A 19157-nucleotide genomic window follows, 5' to 3' on the forward strand; every position below is an offset into this window, starting at 1 on the left:
TTTCCCAGCCAGGCCAGGGCTGGAACCGCCCTAAGAGCCTGCAAGAGTTCGTGAGCAGCTGTGGAGCAGCTGCCGGGGCCAGCGAGGGGGCCGGGGCTGTGGCAGGCACCCCGCAAGTGGCTCAGCTGTCTTTGGGGGTGGATGTGGTGGGACCCTGCTCAGAGACATGGTGGGAGCCCCAAGCCCACTGCCGCCGCCGGGCTTTGTTCTCAGAGCGGGGCGGCCGCAGCCCTTCCCCAGGCTCCACCTCCGCAGCCCACCCGAGACCCTCCTTCCGCTGCCTGTGCACAAGCTCTTCACATGGCGTGCAGAGCTGGTGGGCAAGAGCTGCTCTCGCAAAGCACAGAGGCACCGTGGGTGGTAGAGGCCCCATCAGTAGGGGCCAGAGGCAACAGGGCACCAACCAGCAGGGGTCAAGCCCGCGGTGGCTGTGGGCCACACAGCAGCGCAGGGGAGATGCTCGGCTCTCCCTCGGGGAGAGGCAGGCTGGCTGTGGCACTGCAGCTCTGCCCTGGCCCCACTCCAAGTCCGAGTACCCCGGGGCTGAGCTGGCACAACCTGTTCTCAGGCTGTGCTACCCCAGCAGGCTCCATCCCACACAGCTGCCTTCCCCTGCCCCTTCCCTGCCCTCCCCCCACAGGTTGCTGTCCCGGCTCAGACAGGCCTGGCTTGGTGGCTGCTCACGTGGGGCCGCGGTCTCACTTTCCCTTGACCTTGGCTGCAGTCAGGACTCACGCTTGGGCACTTTTCACACCCCTGCTTGTCCCAACCCTGCCGGACAGGTGCTGGCTGTTTCTGTCCCTTTTCACAGCCGTGTCCTGCTCCTCCTTGGTGTGACCACCCCATTGCCTGCGTGTGTCCCAGCCCTGGCCTGCCTCCATCATTACCACCTTCCCTTCTCCATCTTTCATGAGGTTTTACACCTTTACGCTGGTATCAGGGAGATCGGGCAACACACCACAGGCCAGCTCTGGGTGATGCTGGGAGGCATTTGGCTTCCCACAGCCAGCTCCTGCCCCCGGCAGAACCTTCCAGTAGACAAGACAATTTTCCTTACAATTGCTCATCGCAGTAAGAGCTGCAATTATTAATGACCGTTCCAGCTGCCAGAGCAGGAGGAGTGGCTCTTCCCCACACCCGCTGCCCTGGAGCCCATTCCAGCTGGAGGTGCCGGCGCTGCCTCACACCCGTCCTTTGGGACAGCAGCTGCATCGCATGAGCAAACACTTGGCTGCTCTACACCAGAATGCGCCCAGAGCTGGTGCACGTGGCCCACACGTGCCCCGTGACTTCTTGTCCTCTGCGCAGGACTTGCGGCCAGGGCACAGCATGGTCAAGGGGACACCCTCTCCAGGGTCAGGTATTTGTCCCATTTCCCCTTGCTGCAGCTTTGCTCCCCAGAGTAATTACCACCCCTGTTAGTGGTCCTGCCTGCTACAAAGAGAGACCCAGCTGACATGAGGGGTCCAGCCCAGGCTGACACAGGCAGAGGAGCAGAAATCCAAGGCAAAGACCTCCCCTGGGAAGCGGGAAGGAGCTGAGTCAGGCCCCACAGGCGAGTAGGGCAAGAGCTGAGCATGACCTTCACAGCTGGCCGCACCTCGCTCGGCGAAACCGCAGGCTTTGACACAGCCGGCACTCGCAGAGAAGTGTTTATTAAAGGCACTAAAAGCACCGTGGCTCCATCAGCGGCAGCCTGACTGGAGAGTGTGGGTTTGGGAGAGGAATTTACAGGCCCGGGATGGTGGTGGCAGGCGCTCTTTGGTAGGAAGCTGCTCCCAAGCCTTGTGGGAGCCTGCTGGCCAGTTGGCCATCAGCACACGCTGCCCTGCTCCCCAGCATGGGCGGGCTGGGGGTGCTGCCGCACGCCAGCCCCAGAAGAGCAGCAGGCCAGCTGGGTGGGGGGACACAAGGCACAGACCTCACCTGACACACAGCCGGGGCAGGAAGCCACCATAGCAGTTTGCAGGATGGCTGTGGGGTTGCTGCAGGCAGGGCTGGGTCTCCAGCCCCACACACTAAGCAGGCAGCGGGGAAGGTTGGGGAGAGCGGGGAAGGTTGGGGAGAGCGTGGAAGGGGGCCGGGGGGCTGGTCCTCACACGTTCATGGACATGTCAGGAGCATTCCTGCCCTGACACTGAGCTGTCAGGCAGCTGGGCCCCAGCCGAGCACGGGAGCAGCCCTGCTGTGACTGACCCTCCCCGACTCCAGCCTCCGCACAGCTGCAGCCACAATGCTGCACGGCTTGGGGGCAGGAGACCTTCCCTAGGGCTCCTAGGGCCAGCTAGTGGGCACAGAAGCAGCCACCCAGGCTGGAGCCGGGCCAGAAGCTGCAAGGAGAGAGGCAGGAGCAAGGGGAAGGGGTGAAGGCCCAGCCTGGCTCCCTAGGGGCAGCAGGTGGGGGGAAAGGAGCATGCAGGGCCAGGGGCACACGTGGGCACAGCTGAACTCCTGCCGCTCACACGTGGGAGAAAGCATGGCTCTTGCAGAGCGGCTTGTCCTTCTTGGAGTAGAATGTCTTCCCTTCCAGGTTGGTCTGGCAGATCTGGGGAGGAGAGTGCAGGTGGTCAGGTCAAGGGGGGCTGAGCCAGACCCAAGGTCCCCCCAGCACAACTCAGGGCTCAACACCAGCATCACACAGATGCCAAGGAGCAGCATGCTCAGAGCAGGAGTCCGAGCCACCAGCACAGAGACAAGTGGGGAAAACCTCATAGCAGCAAGGACCCCACGCTGATCGTGTACCCCACGCAGGGAATGACTGCTGGGGAGAGCCACGGCACCACCAGAAGCTGGGGAGGAAGGCACAGGGCTCACCGCACAGACGAAGCAAGTGTCATGCCAGCTGAACCCCAGCGCCTCCAGGAACCGGTCCCCAGCGTCAATCTTGAAGTCGCAGCCACGGCACTTGGTACCAAACATCTTCTCATAGTCTGTGAGAAGAGGCAGAGGTCAGCATTCCCCAGCACTGCAGCCCCTTGTCTCAGGCGAGTTGGGCTGCAGCATAGCCAAGATCCCACAGGGACAGCCTGCAGACAACTCACTGCCAGCCCCAGGGGAACAACGCCCAAGACACCCAGACGAGATGCCTGTGCTGCACACAGTGGCCCTGGTTGCCACCAGGCCGCAGGGAGGAGGCAAACCTCATCTCCCAGGATGCAGCATTCGCCTTTGATGTACATCCTCCATCATCACCATGGCAACACAGGAACGATGGCACTACCCAGCAGCCAGAGAGGACCGGGATGGAGGGCTCTGGGCTACAGGAGGGGGGTCACTGCCTTCCCCATGGCCTGGGGAGAGTCCCATATCACAGGGCCACTCACCCCCCACTCCCATGGGCACATGCTGAACCCAAACAGTTCCTGGTGCCCCCAGGGCCATGTAGGGTGGCACATGGTGCTCTCAGGTCCTACCTCTCTCACAGTAGGGCTGTCCCTCCTCCATGTAGAAGGCACGGTTGCGGATGGGAGTTTTGCAGGCAGCACAGGTGAAGCACTGCACGTGCCAGGTCATCTTCAGCGCATGCATCACCTCCTGGAGGGGAACTGCTGTCAGCCAGGGGCAGGACCGCCCTGCACCATGGGGAACTCCCTCCTCCCAGGGCAGAAAGGGACAAGGGATCCCTGGGGATTAGAACAGGATAGGATGGGACAGAGCTGGGGACCAGCAGATAAGCAGGGACAGGAGGTGTGGAGCAAGCAGAGGGACACTCACCCCAGTGATCTTCTTCTTGCACTTGGCACAGCTGGGTGCATAGCGCGTGTCATAGCACTTGGGACAGAAGATGGAGCCTTTCTCCTCGAAGAAGCCGCCCTCATCCAGTACCTTCCTGCACTGGCAGCAGATGAACTCCTCGGGGTGGTAATAATGTCCCAAAGCCACGAGGTAGCGTCCCCTGCAGGACAGAGCCACATCAGCCATGCTGGAGCCCAGGACACTGGCACGGTGGCAGCGGTGGCCAGGGCTCACCTGATGACCTTGTTGCACTTGTAGCAGAGGGGTGTGCGTCCGGGCCCCTCGGGGCTCTGCTGCGCCGCCTGCACGATGGAGCTGCGGTTCTGCATGGGGGTCGGTGTGGCTGGCTGGCTGTGCTTGCTCACCACCGTGCTCGTCTTGTCTGGTGCGTAGCGCTCAGCAAACGAAGGGTCCACAGCCCAGGGTGGGCGGCTGGCAGGGCCAGGGGTGGCGGTGGGGGTCCTGGGGGCTGCACGCACATGAAAGTCTCCAGGACAGTGCACCTGATCCCTCGGTAGCCCCCTCCCAGCACCCAGGGCTGGGCAAGCAACATCCCCTGGCATCCCTGCACCTCACCCCCTGAGCCCAGAGGAAATGCTTTACTCACCCAGTCCCGGCTCCGTCTTCATCGCTGCTCCTGGGGATGGGTCAAGCACGGAGACCTGGCTACAGAACAAGCAGTTAATCCAGTCTGCCCCACTCGTCCCCTCTGCCCAGCAGGTCTGTGGGCACAGGCAGGGCTCCCCCACCCAACAAGCAGGCAGGAGCTGGCCAAGCTCCCGTGCTCAGCCAGTAGCTAGTTTGGTGGTGGGGGAACAAGCCAAGCGCCTTCAGCCCTGCAGAGACACAGTGGCCCCGGGGTCTTTGGAAGCCATCGCAGTGGTCTGGGGAGTGGAAGGAGGGAGCACAGGGCTGCCAGGGCCCCACACCCAGCTCTACGCTGCTCCAGGTTGAGCAGGGCCTCCAGCTGCCCGCTCACACGATGGTCACCCCCAGCCCCACTGGGATGCAGAGGAGCTTGGATCTGACCCCACACAGGGAACCCCAGGGCCTGGACAGACAGGGCTCTACCATCCCTGCCAGGTAGGCAGGGCCAGGCTGGTCCTGGCAGGGGCAAGGGCTGTGCCCCCCCGGCAGGCTGCTGGCACATCAGGTGTGGAAACAGGCAGGGCAAGCCAGGGCCAGAGCCACATAGCCCACCCAAGATAGGGGACAGTGACAGAAGGAGAGCTGGTGACTCTGTGCCTCTCCACAGCAAAGGCGAGGAAGAGATGGCTACAAATACCAGAGCATTTATTTGTGACAGAGCAAATGGGGCAGAGCTGGGACACAGCGGTCACAGTGCGAGGGCAAGAGGCATCACGGGGAGCTGAAGGCAAAAGAGGAGCTGTGCACAATCCTGCCTGGCTGCACAGGGCACAGAATGATCCCCCCAGTCCTGGGTCCCTTTGCTGCCTCCACGCAGGGCCTGACACTCGTGGAGAAGCCGGTGACACTCACTCAGGTCTTCCTGGCCGCCCCGCGCCCCCACAACAGGCTCACGGGGCATCACACTCCATGTGCAGGTACTGACGGACATCACAACAACCACAGCCAGCTTTTCCCAATGCCACCCGCTCTGTCCAGGAAACCACAGCACAGCTTGACATCCCCAGCTCAGAGTCAGCAGTGCCCAGAGTCCTGCCTGGGATGTGCAGCCACACGGCTCCTGCTGCTGCTCCCACACCGCTTACCTGGGCTTTTTAAAAAACACATCATCACGATCCTCCACTGAGCGCAGCAGGAAAGAAATGAGGAGACAGAGTCAGTCAGTCTGCAGCAACTGAGACCCAGAGACAGCAGGAAGGGAAAGGAAAAACCGACCTCTCCACCTGCCCCAAAATTCAGCCCTGCCCGGCCATGGGGCAGAGCACAGTCCCGATCAGCGGCACCACCACGACGCACACGCAGCCTCAGGTGGCTCCCAATGGCTCAGACACCACAGGACGGGACACCGAGGCCAAAACCAACACTCCAGTGCCACAGCACACCACAGCCTTCATCCAGCTCCACTCAGCCCGGCAAAGCCGGGCACCCCTGGGCAGCCACGCAGCGCTGAGCCCTGCGGGAACTTACTGCCGTCTGTACCCGTCAGCCGGGCCAGTTTGCGGAAGGAGCGCGACTGGGAGGTCCCGGTGCGGGGCTGCCAGTCCACAGCGTCCTCCATCAGCCGCAGCTTCCCGGGGTCGCACACGGGGGTGCTGGGGGGCTCCGGCGGCTGCGAGGGCTGCCTGCGAGGGACAGAGGGCAGGTGCTCAGCCAGCACCCTGCATGCACCCTGCCCAGCACCACGGCACTGGGCAGTGACTCCAAATGCACCATCACACACACCAAGTCCCATGCCAGACCCCGGCACTCACCACTGCTCCACCGTCCCCCCGACAGACCCACGAGCATCCCTGTGGTGTTGGAAAAACGGCGGCGCAAAAGTCAGTGGGTGACCCACGGCTGAGACAACCCCCCTGTACACACCCCCAGCCCCACAGAGAAGCCAGCGACACTCACGCAGCTCTGCCCGGACTCCTGGAGCCCGACGCCAGGCTCACGGGACATTGTGCCCCAGGTCCAGGCACTGCCCAGCACCTCCCAACACCCCTAGCAAGGTGTTGCCAGTGCCCACAGCCTCCTCCACATCCCGTTTGCTCAAGAAGCAACAGTGCAGCTCGCACTCCCCAGCTCAGTGCCAGCGGTGACCAGCGGGTCCTGCCCAGCACATCTATCACACGGACACCCCATTTGGGGACAGCTGGGCTGGCAGCCGGGGGCTGGGCAGGACCCTCCCAAGGTGACAGTCAGAGCAGTTGCTGAGCACTGGCTGTGCCCATCAGGGGTGAGCACAGGGCAGGTTCTGCAGCTGCACCAACAGCTCAGCTCTGGGGGCAGGGAGAGAACAGGGAGAGAACAGGAGGACAGAAGAGGAAGAGAGAGAAAAATCAGCAACAGGACAAAGAGCTGGCCTGAAGTCATCATAGGCAGTGAGTGCAAAGCTGACTCATGGGCTGAGCCCGGGACATGCAGCCCCATGGCTCCTGCTGCTCTCACACCCCTTACCTGGGCTTTGAAACAAGCTCATCCTCATGATCCTCCACTGAGCAAAGCAGGAGAGAAACAAGGAGACAGGGTCAGTCTGTGGCAATCAAGGCCCATGGGAAGCAGGAATGGAGAGGAAGGGAAGGGAAGGGAAAGGAAGGAAAAACTGACCTCTCCTCCCACAGCCCTCCTGCCCCAAAATTCAGCCCTGCCCAGCCATGGGGCAGAGCACAGCCCAGCCCAGCAGCACCACACCATGACCCACACACAGCCCTGGGCAGATCCCAACGGCTCATCCACACCAGGACGGAACACCATGGCCAAAACCAACACTCCAGTGCCAAAATGCACCACAGCCTTCATCCAGCTCCACTAAGTCCAGTAAAGCCGGGCACCCCTGGGCAGCCACGCAGCGCTGAGCCCTGCGGGAACTTACTGCCGTCTGTGCCCGTCAGCCGGGCCAGTTTGCGGAAGGAGAGTGACTGGGAGGTCCCGGTGCGGGGCTGCCAGTCCACAGCGTCCTCCATCAGCCGCAGCTTCCCGGGGTCGCACACGGGGGTGCTGGGGGGCTCCGGCGGCTGCGAGGGCTGCCTGTGAGGGACAGAGGGCAGGTGCTCAGCCAGCACCCTGCAGGCACCCTGCCCAGCACCACGGCGCAGGGCAGCAACTCCAAATGCGCCATCACACACACCAACTCCCACGCCAGATCCCGGCACTCACCACTGCTCCACCGTGCCCCCGAAAGATCTACAGGTGTCCCTGCATTGTCAGAAAATCGGCAGCACAATGGTAAGTGTGTGACCCATGGCTCAGATAACCCACCTGTACACACCCCCAGCCCCACAGAGAAGCCAGCGACACTCACCCAGCTCTGCCCGGACGCCTGGAGCCCCGCGCCAGGCTCACGGGACATCGTGCCCCAGGTCCAGGCACTGCCCAGCACCTTCCAACACCCCCAGCAAGATGTTGCCAGTGCCCACAGCCTCCTCCACATCCCGTTTCCTCAAGAAGCATCACTGCAGCTCGCACTCCCCAGCTCAGTGCCAGCGGTGACCAGTGGGTCCTGCCCAGCACATCTTTTACATGGACACCCAAATTGGGGACAGCTGGGCTGGCAGCCGGGGGCTGGGCAGGACCCTCCTGAGTTGATGGTCAGAGCAGTTGCTGAGCAATCGCTGGGCTCTGTGGCTGCACCACAGTTCAGCTCTGGGGACAGGGAGAGGACAGAGAGAGAAAGGGAGGACAGAGGAGGAGGAGAGAGAAAAAATAGCAACAGGACAAAGTGCTGGCTTGGGATCATCAGCAGCAGTGAATGCAAAGCAGACTTGTGGGATGAGCCCGGGACGTACAGCCCCATGGCTTCTGCTGCTCCCACTCCCCTTACCTGGGCTTTGAAACAAGCTCATCCTCATGATCCTCCACTGAGCAAAGCAGGAGAGAAACAAGGAGACAGGGTCAGTCTGTGGCAATCAAGGCTCATGGGAAGCAGGATGGGAAAGGAAGGAAAAGAACGGGAAACGAAGCAAAGACAGACCACTCCTCCCGCTGCCCTCCTGCCCCAAAACTCAACCCTGCCCAGCCATGGGGCAGAGCACGGCCCAGCCCAGCGGCACCACCATGAGCCACACACAGCCCTGGGAAGATCCCTATGGCTCAGCCACACCGGACGGGACACCATGGCCAAAACTAACAATCCAGTGCCACAATGCACCACGACTTTCATCCAGCTTCACTCGCCCGGCAAAGCTGGGCACCCCCAGGCAGCCACGCAGCGCTGAGCCCTGCGGGAACTTACTGCCGTCTGTGCCTGTCAGCCGGGCCAGTTTGCGGAAGGAGCGCGACTGGGAGGTCCCGGTGCGGGGCTGCCAGTCCACAGCGTCCTCCATCAGCCGCAGCTTCCCGGGGTCGCACACGGGGGTGCTGGGGGGCTCCGGTGGCTGCGAGGGCTGCCTGTGAGGGACAGAGGGCAGGTGCTCAGCCAGCACCCTGCAGGCACCCTGCCCAGCACCACGGCGCAGGGCAGCAACTCCAAATGCGCCATCACACACACCAAGTCCCATGCCAGACCCCGGCACTCACCACTGCTCCACCGTGCCCCCGACAGACCCACGAGCATCCCTGTGGTGTTGGAAAAAAGGCGGCGGAAAAGTCAGTGGGTGACCCACGGCTGAGACAACCCCCCTGTACACACCCCCAGCCCCACAGAGAAGCCAGCGACACTCACGCAGCTCTGCCCGGACTCCTGGAGCCCCACGCCAGGCTCACGGGACATTGTGCCCCAGGTCCAGGCACTGCCCAGCAGCCCCCAATACCCCCAGCAAGGTGTTGCCAGTGCCCACAGCCTCCTCCACATCCCGTTTGCTCAAGAAGCAACAGTGCAGCTTGCACTCCCCAGCTCAGTGCCAGCGGTGACCAGCGGGTCCTGCCCAGCACATCTTTTACATGGACACCCGAATTGGGGACAGCTGGGCTGGCAGCCAGGGGCTGGGCAGGACCCTCCTGAGTTGATGGTCAGAGCAGTTGCTGAGCAATCGCTGGGCTCTGTGGCTGCACCAACAGTTCGGCTCTGGGGACAGGGAGAGGACAGAGAGAGAAAGGGAGGACAGAGGAGGAGGAGAGAGAAAAAATAGCAACAGGACAAAGTGCTGGCTTGGGATCATCAGCAGCAGTGAATGCAAAGCAGACTCGTGGGCTGAGCCCGGGACGTACAGCCCCATGGCTCCTGCTGCTCTCACACCCCTTACCTGGGCTTTGAAACAAGCTCATCCTCATGATCCTCCACTGAGCAAAGCAGGAGAGAAACAAGGAGACAGGGTCAGTCTGTGGCAACCAAGGCTCATGGGAAGCAGGATGGGAAAGGAAGGAAAAGAAAGGGAAAGGAAGCAAAGACAGACCACTCCTCCCGCTGCCCTCCTGCCCCAAAACTCAACCCTGCCCGGCCATGGGGCAGAGCACGGCCCAGCCCAGCGGCACCACCATGAGCCACACACAGCCCTGGGAAGATCCCAATAGCTCATCCACACCAGGACGGGACACCGTGGCCCAAACTAACACTCCAGTGCCAAAATGTACCACAGCCTTCATCCAGCTCCACTCGGCCCGGCAAAGCCGGGCACCCCTGGGCAGCCACGCAGCGCTGAGCCCTGCGGGAACTTACTGCCGTCTGTGCCCGTCAGCCGGGCCAGTTTGCGGAAGGAGCGCGACTGGGAGGTCCCGGTGCGGGGCTGCCAGTCCACAGCGTCCTCCATCAGCCGCAGCTTCCCGGGGTCGCACACGGGGGTGCTGGGGGGCTCCGGCGGCTGCGAGGGCTGCCTGCGAGGGACAGAGGGCAGGTGCTCAGCCAGCACCCTGCATGCACCCTGCCCAGCACCACGGCGCAGGGCAGCAACTCCATATGTGCCATCACACACACCAAGTCCCTTGTCAGACCCCAGCACTCACCACTGCTCCACCGTGCCCCCGAAAGATATACAGGTGTCCCTGCATTGTCAGAAAATCGGCAGCACAACAGTAAGTGTGTGACCCATGGCTCAGATAAACCACCTGTACACACCCCCAGCCCCATATAGAAGCCAGCGACACTCACCCAGCTCTGCCTGGACGCCTGGAGCCCCACGCCAGGCTCACGGGACATCGTGCCCCAGGTCCAGGCACTGCCCAGCACCTCCCAACACCCCCAGCAAGGTGTTGCCAGTGCCCACAGCCTCCTCCACATCCCGTTTCCTCAAGAAGCATCACTGCAGCTCGCACTCCCCAGCTCAGTGCCAGCGGTGACCAGCGGGTCCTGCCCAGCACATCTATCACACGGACACCCCATTTGGGGACAGCCGGGCTGGCAGCCGGGGGCTGGGCAGGACCCTCCCAAGGTGACAGTCAGAGCAGTTGCTGAGCACTAGCTGTGACCATCGGGGGGTGAGCACAGGGCAGGCTCTGTGGCTGCACCAACAGCTTGGCTCTGGGGACAGGGAGAGGACAGAGAGAGAACAAGGAGGAGGAGAAGTGGTGAGAAGAAACAGCAAGAAGATTTAGAGCTTGCCTGGACTCATCACAAGCAGCGAGTGCAAAACTGTCTCATGGGCTGAGCCCGGGACATGCAGCCCTGCGGCTTCTGCTGCTCCCACATCCCTTACCTGGGCTTTGCATCAAGCTCATCCTCATGATCCTCCACTGAGCGCAGCAGGAAAGAAATGAGGAGACAGAGTCAGTCTACGGCAACCATGGCCAAGAGACAGGATGGGAAAGGAAGGAAAAATTGACCTCTCCTCCAACAGCCCTCCTGCCCCAATACTCAGCCCTGCCCGGCCATAGGGCAGAGCACGGCCCAGCCCAGCGGCACCACCATGACCCACACACAGCCCCGGTCAGCTCCCAACAGCTCAGACACTCAAGGATGGGACACACATGGTCAAACTAACACTCCAGTGCCACAACGCACCACGGCCTTCACCCAGCTCCACTCGGCCCGGCAAAGCCGGGCACCCCCAGGCAGCCACGCAGCGCTGAGCCCTGCGGGAACTTACTGCTGTCTGTGCCCGTCAGTCGGGCCAGTTTGTGGAAGGAGCGCGACTGGGTTCTCCCGATGCGGGGCTGCCAGTCCACAGCGTTCTCTATCAGCTGCAACTTCACAGGGTCATACGTGGGGGTGCTGGGGGATGCCAGTGGCTGTGGAGGCTGCCTATGAGTGACAGAGTCATCTGTCAAATTGGACGGATCCCCACAGCATCATCTCCCGGGGGCTGCCCCACACCTTCTCAAGCACAGAACCCACAGCACACCAGTACCTGAGATACCCACATATTGCCTTACTCCCCACACCCCATACACTTCCTCCATGTAGAAAGGGCCCATTAAGGCCCGACCATCCATTGCTGGCAGTTTGAGACTGTACCAAGAGGTCAGAAGGGGAAAGGATAGGGCAAGAATAAGGTCAAAAATCACCAGCTCTAAAGCTGCATGAGAGCCCAGTGAAGACCTACGCTGCCAGTGGCAATGCCAAACACCCGCGTGGCACCAGGCAGGGTACCCGGCACAGCCTGGCAGCCCTTGCCCAGCCGAGCCACATCTCAGGGAGGAGAGAAGTGACCACACATGAAGACACTCCAGGGCCCCAGCAGACAGGCAGCGCTCCCGGTCAGGCCAGGGACAGCTGCTGCCAGCACTGACCCACTGTTGCAGGCAGAGCAGGTGTGCTGCTGGTCCCTGGGCTGGCCCTGCCCCCGAGAAGGGGGCATTAGCAGGGAAGAGGCATGCAGGGAGGATAGAAAGAACAGGCAAAAGGCTTACTGACTTGTCAAGGCTCAGCACCTGTAGGGGAGAGGGAAAGAGAAAGGGAGGAGAGAAAGAAAGAAAAAGGAAGGTGAAATTAGACCCACAGCACCCAAGAAGTTTCTAGAGCTCTCCTATGGCCTGCACCAGTCCATCTGCCCCTGAGACCCACAGCCAGCTTGCCCAGGGCTGGGAGCACACTGGGCAGCAGGGGCATACACAGACAGATCCAAGCATGCCTCCCCCAGCCCCGCAGAACAGGCCTGGGTGCCCAGGGCACCCCAATACTCAGCCCTCCCCACCACCCAGTGTCGGGGCACTGTGGCAGCTCCTGGCAAGAGAGGCAGGGACTGGCAGCTACTGGCACGCAGCAGCCAGGTGGGCAGCCTGCGGAGGTGGGAGCTCCTTCCCTGTGAGCAGAGCAAGGACGGTGCTGTGCAGGGCTCCGGGGCTTCCCTTTGCCCGGCCCAGCCCGGCAGCCAGGGGACCTGTGGGACATCCTTGGGCAGGTGCCAGCTGGCGGCCACAACACAGTCACCGCCCCCCTGCCACCACAGACGCCAGCGAGTGTGCTGCTATGACCGCCGTGCCATGCCCCACAGGGCTCCCCACAGGCTGACACAGCCCCAGGCAAGGGACCAGCATGCGCATGGCCGTGTGTCCTCACATGACAGTCCTGTTGTGCCACCTGAGCACCAGCCATCAGGGGACCCCAGCACGGGCACTGTCACCCACTCCCACCCATGGGTGCCTGGCATGCAGGGCGCAGCAGGGCCAGGCAGCGGGGCTCCCCCGATCCTCAGGGAGCAGGACGGACAGCAACATACCCATTGTGCTGGGGGGTGCAGGTAGGCGCCAGGGGTGCGTACGTCACGGGTTTCGTCACCAGCCCGGGCCGTAGATTCGGAGGTGAGCTGGCCCCAAAGGGCCGAGCTGTTTTGTTGAGGGCAGTGCTGGGAGCGAAGTTATATTTCAGGGGTTCAGAGCAGGGGAGTGAGTCCTGAGCAAGACAAAACACACAGACACGGGCTCACACGTCAAGCAGCATGCAAGGGGCAGCACAGCAGGCAGCCAGGTAGGAAAGCTGGACAGCACATGCACCTTGGACACTGGGCTCTGCCAGGCTGGCACCTCTCTGCAGGGCACTCAGCCCAGCAACAGCAGGTCACAAGCCCGGCCCAAGGGTTGTTGCAGGATTACTCAGTACCCCAGACACTCACTGCTGCCCACAGCAGGGCAGTGCATGCACACGCACCAATCACAACCCCGCGGTACAAAGCTGAACACATGCAGGTGGCTTCTGGTCAGGAGCCACCAGTCACTGCGCCCAGCCCTGCCTCCCTGTGCCAGGGCACTCCCAGCACTGGCAAACACGGGGCCCCAGGCTGTGCTGCAGCTGCTCAGCCTCCCCCCCACATCAGCCCCTCTGCACCCCTGCCCACACCCAGCACCGGTGGGACACAGACAGGCTGCAGCCGGGGCTGGCCACCCGCCAGCAGACCCTGCTACCTCTGATCCCCTGCAGTGCCAGAGGTCAGAGCTGCTCCTCCAGCAGGGAGTTTTCCAGCCCTCCAAACACACCCCACTCCCCCAGAAACCTGTGGGCCCCAAGAACAAAGTCTGTTTGCCCATCTACACTCAGAGATTCCCCTCCCCTGAGACAAGGCTGAGCTGCCGCTGCAGCGCCAGGAGCGACACGTACCTTCTGCGGCTTCCCCAGGTGGTTCTGGGCTCTGCAAGAGAGGAGATAGCCGGGCAGGTGCTGGAACTGGCCCAGCCACCACCGAGACGCTGGTAGCCCAGGGATGCAGCACCTGCCCGAGAGGAGCCATGGCCGGCTGGCACTGCCTCGTGGCTCGCAGGCGAGAGCTGGCAGCCAGGCTAAGCCTCATCCAGCCAAGCAGAGCCCTTGGACCCAGCCAGGGGCTGCAAGGCTCTGAGCAAGGATACGTCCCTAGGCAGAGAGCCCTGGCTCTGCTCCAAGCCCAGGTCTGCAGGACCCCTGAACCCTACCTGCTGAGGGTAAGGCAGAGCCTGTCCCCGCAGGCGCGGATCCTGTTCTGGGCCTCGATGTGCGTCATGGAGCTGGTGTTCTCCCCGTCGATGTACAGCACCCAATCGCCCACTCCCACGCCGGCCTGGGCCGCCTTCCCGCCCGGCGTCAGCTGCAGGACAGAGAGTCAGGGAGAGCCGGGCTGGCCGAGCGGCAACACGGGAGCGGAGGGACATCCTCATCCCCACAAGGGCAGGGGTCTGCCAGAGCCCAGGGCCCTTCATGCAAGGCCCAGCCTGGCACAGGACACACACAAAGGCCTGACCCAGGGGGAGGTGGGGACCCATGGGTCACCCTGTGTTTCCCAGCACATTAGCTGGGAGCAGCAGTGGGCTCAGCGCTGCGCAGCCCCTGCCCTCTGGCACGGCTGCAGTCCCCACCAGCGCACCGGGCCTTGTCGATGTCAAACAGCGGAGGAGGCGCTGGCTCAGCCTCGGCAGGAGGCCCGGCCGCCCCTCGGAGCCATCCCCACAGCCCTGGGGTGAGTCAGGGCTGTCAGGCAGCCCACGCCTCACTGAGAACCACAGGCATTTCCAGCCCTCCGCCTGGGGGTGTGCAGGGGGGGCATCCCTGAGCGCTCCCACAGCCGCCCCCGCTCCCAAACCCTTCCCCTTGCAGTGCCGGCAGGCACAGACGTTACCTCATCCCCGCAGAGGAGCAGGATCCCCCCCAGGGCAGGGAGACACCCGCCCTCACCCACGCCGCTCCCCCAGCCCTTGCCCCGCCGGGGCACCCAGGAGCACGGCCATGGGCTCCCCTGCCCGGCCACGGTGCTGGAGACGCATCTTGCCCCCAGCACGGCTCCACGTCAGCCCTGTGCCGGCAAGCACAGGCTGCCCTCCCCTCCCTCCGGGGATGCACAGATGAAGGTCCCAAGCACCACATGCAGCTCCCAGGCACTGACAGACAGACAGACGTGGGCAGACTGCAGCCATTCCTGCTCCTTCAGCATGGAAGAACTTGAGGCGTTTGGACCCGGACCAAGTATTTCCTCAAGTCCTGTTCGACATGAACATAAAAGGAGCGAGCCAGATTCCCAGCACCATCAGAGGGCTGAAAAATCCCTGCCGCTGAGCCCTGGCTCCTCCTCGCCCGTGTGCAGGGCCCGGCTCGCCCCACAGCCACGCTCCCCCATGCGAGGCCAAACCCCACACTTGGGCTGGATGCACCCCGTCTCCACCTGCATCTCGCTGCCATCCCCAGGAGGACGCGGGTACTCCCTTTGGTGTCCCCATGCTGCCCAGCACCCACTCCTCCTGCCCAGCATGGGAGGGTGCCCCGGGCGGCAAGTGGCGCCGGCCAGCTGCTGGCCATGCTCCTGCAAGCCCCGGCTTGCTGCCCTGGAGGGCTGAGGAAGGCGCAGGGCGGCTGTGTGGGTTTGGAGGCAGGAGCGGGAGCTGGGAGAAGCTTTCACCCAGCTGCCTGGGAAGGGGGGAGCACAGCAGGCTGCGTCACGCCACCGCACCCAGCCCAGCTGTGCTGTCCTTCCCCCTCCACACCAGCATGCCAGGAAACCCCTTCGGCAGGTGCCAGGAGCCACAGCAGTGCCAGGCCTCCGGCTTCCCACCCAGCCCCACTAACCAAGGCTTCCTTCCTCCCCTCTCCGCCCAGCTAGCTCTTTGTTCCCCGTGCCTCTGTCACCGCACCCAGCGAGGTGCCCACCGGCTGCCCCTGCCCAGGGCTTGGACACCCCAGACAATCACCCAGCACGGAGGGGAGTCAGGTGCCTGAACAAGGGCTCAGGCAGCATCCCCCAGCACCTTCCCACCTGCAGAACCGAGGGTCTGTCCTCTTCCCCAGTTGGCAGACACCGGGATGCACCACACAGCATCCAGCTCTCCAGACAACAGCCCTTACCCCAGCTCCACCACAAGCAGCTCAGGCTCTTGGTCTCACAGCCCACCTGGCCAAGGTGTCAGGATCCCAGCAGAGCCCCTTGCCACGGGAGGTGTGTGTGCAGAGGACCAGGGCGGCACCTCTTTTGCGTGACCACTGATCTGAAGTGGTCTTGCAGCTCGGTCAGCAGTGTCACAGCGATGGACACACCCAAGAAACAAAGCACACACCAGGCTGCCACACATCCCAGCCTCATTAGAGAGCCCCTCAAAGCCAGCTGCATCCCCTGGGAACGTCCTCGCTGCTCCTGCCTGCCCTGCCCAGGACAGCAGTGCTGCCCAAGCCCAGAGGACAGTGCTGGACTGCTCACACGGCATGGCCACTGCTACACAAGGCCCCTGCCCTAGGCCCTGGGAGGCTCCTCCATCCGACCAGACCCTTTGTTAAGCACTGGCTTGCAGCCAAGAGAAACATTTTTTAGAGAATAAACTCGATGAAGCCGTCTCTGTGTGCTCGGCAGAGATCAGCAGGCCCTGGGGCAGCGGCGTTGGCGACTCCAGCCTTGCACAGTGCCCTCAAGGTCCCTGCTCCACGCTGGGGTGCTGTGGAGACCCGCACCTTCCCGGACAGACACACGGTGCTGGGCTTGTGCCGGGGGCAGGACCCCACGCAGCACTCGGTGCCACAAGCAAAGCCATCCTTCAAGAAGCCGTCTCTGTGCCAGCTGCCCGAGCGTCAGCAGCACAGGCAATGCAATTGCATTCCAAGGCTTATAAGGCAATTGTGTGGCCGGAGCCACAGCCAGCACCCACCCGTGGGACCAGGCTGCCCAGGGACAGGGACCCAGACATGCCCAAGGGCCAGACTCTGACTGAACGAGCATCACACCCGATGCAGCTCACACCAGGTGCCTCAGCCACAATCAGCTAGCAGCACAAATGGCTCTTGCTTACACTGAAGAAATGAGCTGGTTTTGTAGAGAGAGACACATCCCAATGCAGGCAGCACTGCAGGCAGCAGCGCAGGCTTCCTCCCCTCCCTGCCCGTTTCAGGGCCAGCTCAACTGCGGCGTTGGGAGCCACGCAGCAGGAGAGAAGGCGGGAGGGCACAAGTCAGGTCCTGGGAAGCTGAGCCGGGTGTTGTGGTGCAGACTGGGAAGCCAGACCCGCCACTCCGAGACGGTGAGAGCAGCTCCCCTCCCCCTGCAGCGGGCATGCTCCGGAAGGGGCCTCCCCTGCCCCAAAAGCAGCCAGAATGACTCTGCAGAGGCTGTGCAGCATTTTTCATCTGCGGTCCCCTGCCCGGAACACCCCCGTGCCAGACCACAGCTGATAAGGCTCCAAGAGCCAGACGGGGCAGGATGCAGCGCTCCCGGGGCCCCAGCTCATCCACATCCCCCATACGGCTCTGCCTCAGCCACACAAACGCAGCCGTGGTGGCTCCCACCTGCGGAGGTGGGAGAAGGATGGGTGTTGTTGGTCTCAGCTTCTCTTACCCTGGAGATGGAGAGCGGCATGCTGAAATCCTTCCCTCCCTGCAGCCTGAAGCCCCAGGGTGCCGGCCCATTCAGCATCACCTTGTAGGATTCCATATCACCCATCTCTGCAAGGGAAGAGGGTGTGATCCTGGCATTAGGGTACATGGAAACAATGCAGGGAGAACAGGCGAGGAGGGGGCCCAGTGGGGCAGGAGGAGGCAGGTGACATTTCCAGTACTAGCTCCACCCTGACCATCCTACACTGTGGTTAGAGACGCACCCCAAATCCATCAGCATCTCCTCCAGCAGCGTCAGAACCGAGGAGCCCAGGCTAACACTGCTTGGCACCAGGGAGCCAGGCACAGCCCCACTGCCACCCACAGCTTGTGGGCTCTGCTCTCCCTCTCCCAAAGCCAGGATGTTCTTTCCCTTGCAGGAGCCCAAAAACTCATGCTGCTGAAAGCTGAGACCATTTCAGATCACAAAGAAGCAGCAGCAGGTTCAGGATGGGAACCAGAAGCGTTTTTCCCAGGTGAATTAGCAGCAACCATGCAGGAACTGCATGATGCCACCTGAGGCGCTTGGCAGAGCAGCCAGGCTGGCGCTCCGGCAGCCGGCTGAGCAGATGCTAGCTGGGAGCGAGCCCATCTCCGCACACAGAGCTGGGGCTTCGGCGGGGAGGGAATCCCGGTGCTCCCGTGCCCACCAGGGCTGCTGACAGCTGTCAGTCGGCCAAGGCTCTGGGCAGATGGGCCAACCCTCACCTGGAAGGAGCTCCCGAGTCCCTCTAAAGCCCCCCAGGACCTTCCTCCTGCCGCTGCCAGGGGGCTCAGTGTCCTCTGCATCCCTCACTAGGGACAGCGGGTTCCCAGTCACGACGCTGCGGAGGCTGCAGGGCTGGGGGCCAGCGTGCCCCCGCTCTCCCCGGGCCGGTGCGGGCTATATAAGGCGTGTAAGACGACACCAGCCCGTTCCCCGCTCGGGAGGGCCGGGGGAAGCTGCGTGTCAGGCATTCCCGGCGCCCGGCAGCCGCGCAAGCCCCAGCGAGGCGCCGGGACCGGGGCGGCCGGGAGGGGTGGGCAGTCCCCGCGGGGCTGGGGGTCCCCAGCAGAGCCCGGCTGACGGGACAGCCCCGGCCCCACTCCTCATCCTGCCCCACGGGAACCCCCACAGCCTCCTCTCCCCATCCCGCCCCACACAGCCTCCCTTCCCCGGGCTCGGGGACACCGGCCATGCCTCATGGGGCTCCCGGCATTGCCCCACGGCATCACCGGCCTTAGGCTCAGATCTTCCCCACGGAGACTCTGCTCCGCCCCGAACAACCGCCGTCCCTCAGACCCAGGCCCCAACCCTAATCCCCCCCGTGCCCCCACTCCCCGCTCCGGGCGGGGACGGAGACCCCGGCCCGATCCTCCCACACTCACTCACTCACTCACCCGCGGCCGGCCGAGCCCCCGGCGGAGCGGGGCCGAGCGGGCGGTGCCTCGGCGGGGAGCGGAGCCGGAGGGGGTAGACGTGGGACTCGAACTCGGGCACCGCCTCCTCCAGCCCCGGCCCGGCCTTATATAGGATCGAGGAGGGGCGGAGCCAGAAGACGGCTCGGCCAATCATTGCGTACGCCTGCCTGCCGGGGCGGGCACGGCGGCGCCCCCTGGCGGGGAGGGATGAGCTACCCATGCCCAGCCCTAACACCGACCCCCGGCCGCCCCCGCAGCACCCGCG

The 19157-nt window shown here is 63.3% G+C and overlaps 1 protein-coding gene across 8 annotated transcripts; it reads right to left on the minus strand.

Moving 5' to 3' along the window:
- Positions 1–1634: 1634 nt before the first annotated feature.
- PDLIM7 (PDZ and LIM domain 7) lies at positions 1635–19002 on the minus strand. 8 transcript variants are annotated; one of them, XM_071814658.1, is made up of 22 exons: positions 18872–19002; positions 17454–17560; positions 14083–14234; positions 13772–13802; positions 12960–13069; positions 9962–10116; positions 9549–9585; positions 8884–8922; positions 8600–8754; positions 8189–8225; positions 7525–7563; positions 7241–7395; positions 6826–6862; positions 6135–6173; positions 5851–6005; positions 5469–5505; positions 4343–4401; positions 3970–4204; positions 3715–3895; positions 3414–3534; positions 2815–2930; positions 1635–2545 (listed from the first exon to the last, which is right to left on the minus strand). In XM_071814658.1, exons 2-22 carry the CDS (start codon positions 17556–17558, stop codon positions 2459–2461), a joined length of 2082 nt encoding a protein of 693 aa, XP_071670759.1. In that variant the 5' UTR covers positions 17559–17560; positions 18872–19002; the 3' UTR covers positions 1635–2458. The 8 variants fall into 8 exon arrangements, with proteins under 8 accessions (XP_071670759.1, XP_071670756.1, XP_065705406.1 ...); XM_071814655.1 differs by lacking the exons at positions 12960–13069; positions 13772–13802; positions 14083–14234; positions 17454–17560; positions 18872–19002 and adding exons at positions 10246–10284; positions 10391–10928; XM_065849334.2 differs by lacking the exons at positions 5469–5505; positions 5851–6005; positions 6135–6173; ... (7 more) ...; positions 9962–10116; positions 12960–13069 and adding exons at positions 10935–10971; positions 11325–11479; positions 12092–12108.
- Between the last annotated feature and the right edge of the window lie 155 nt (positions 19003–19157).

This window comes from Patagioenas fasciata, chromosome 14 (assembly GCF_037038585.1).
Source record: "Patagioenas fasciata isolate bPatFas1 chromosome 14, bPatFas1.hap1, whole genome shotgun sequence".
NCBI classification, from domain to species: Eukaryota; Metazoa; Chordata; class Aves; order Columbiformes; family Columbidae; genus Patagioenas; species Patagioenas fasciata.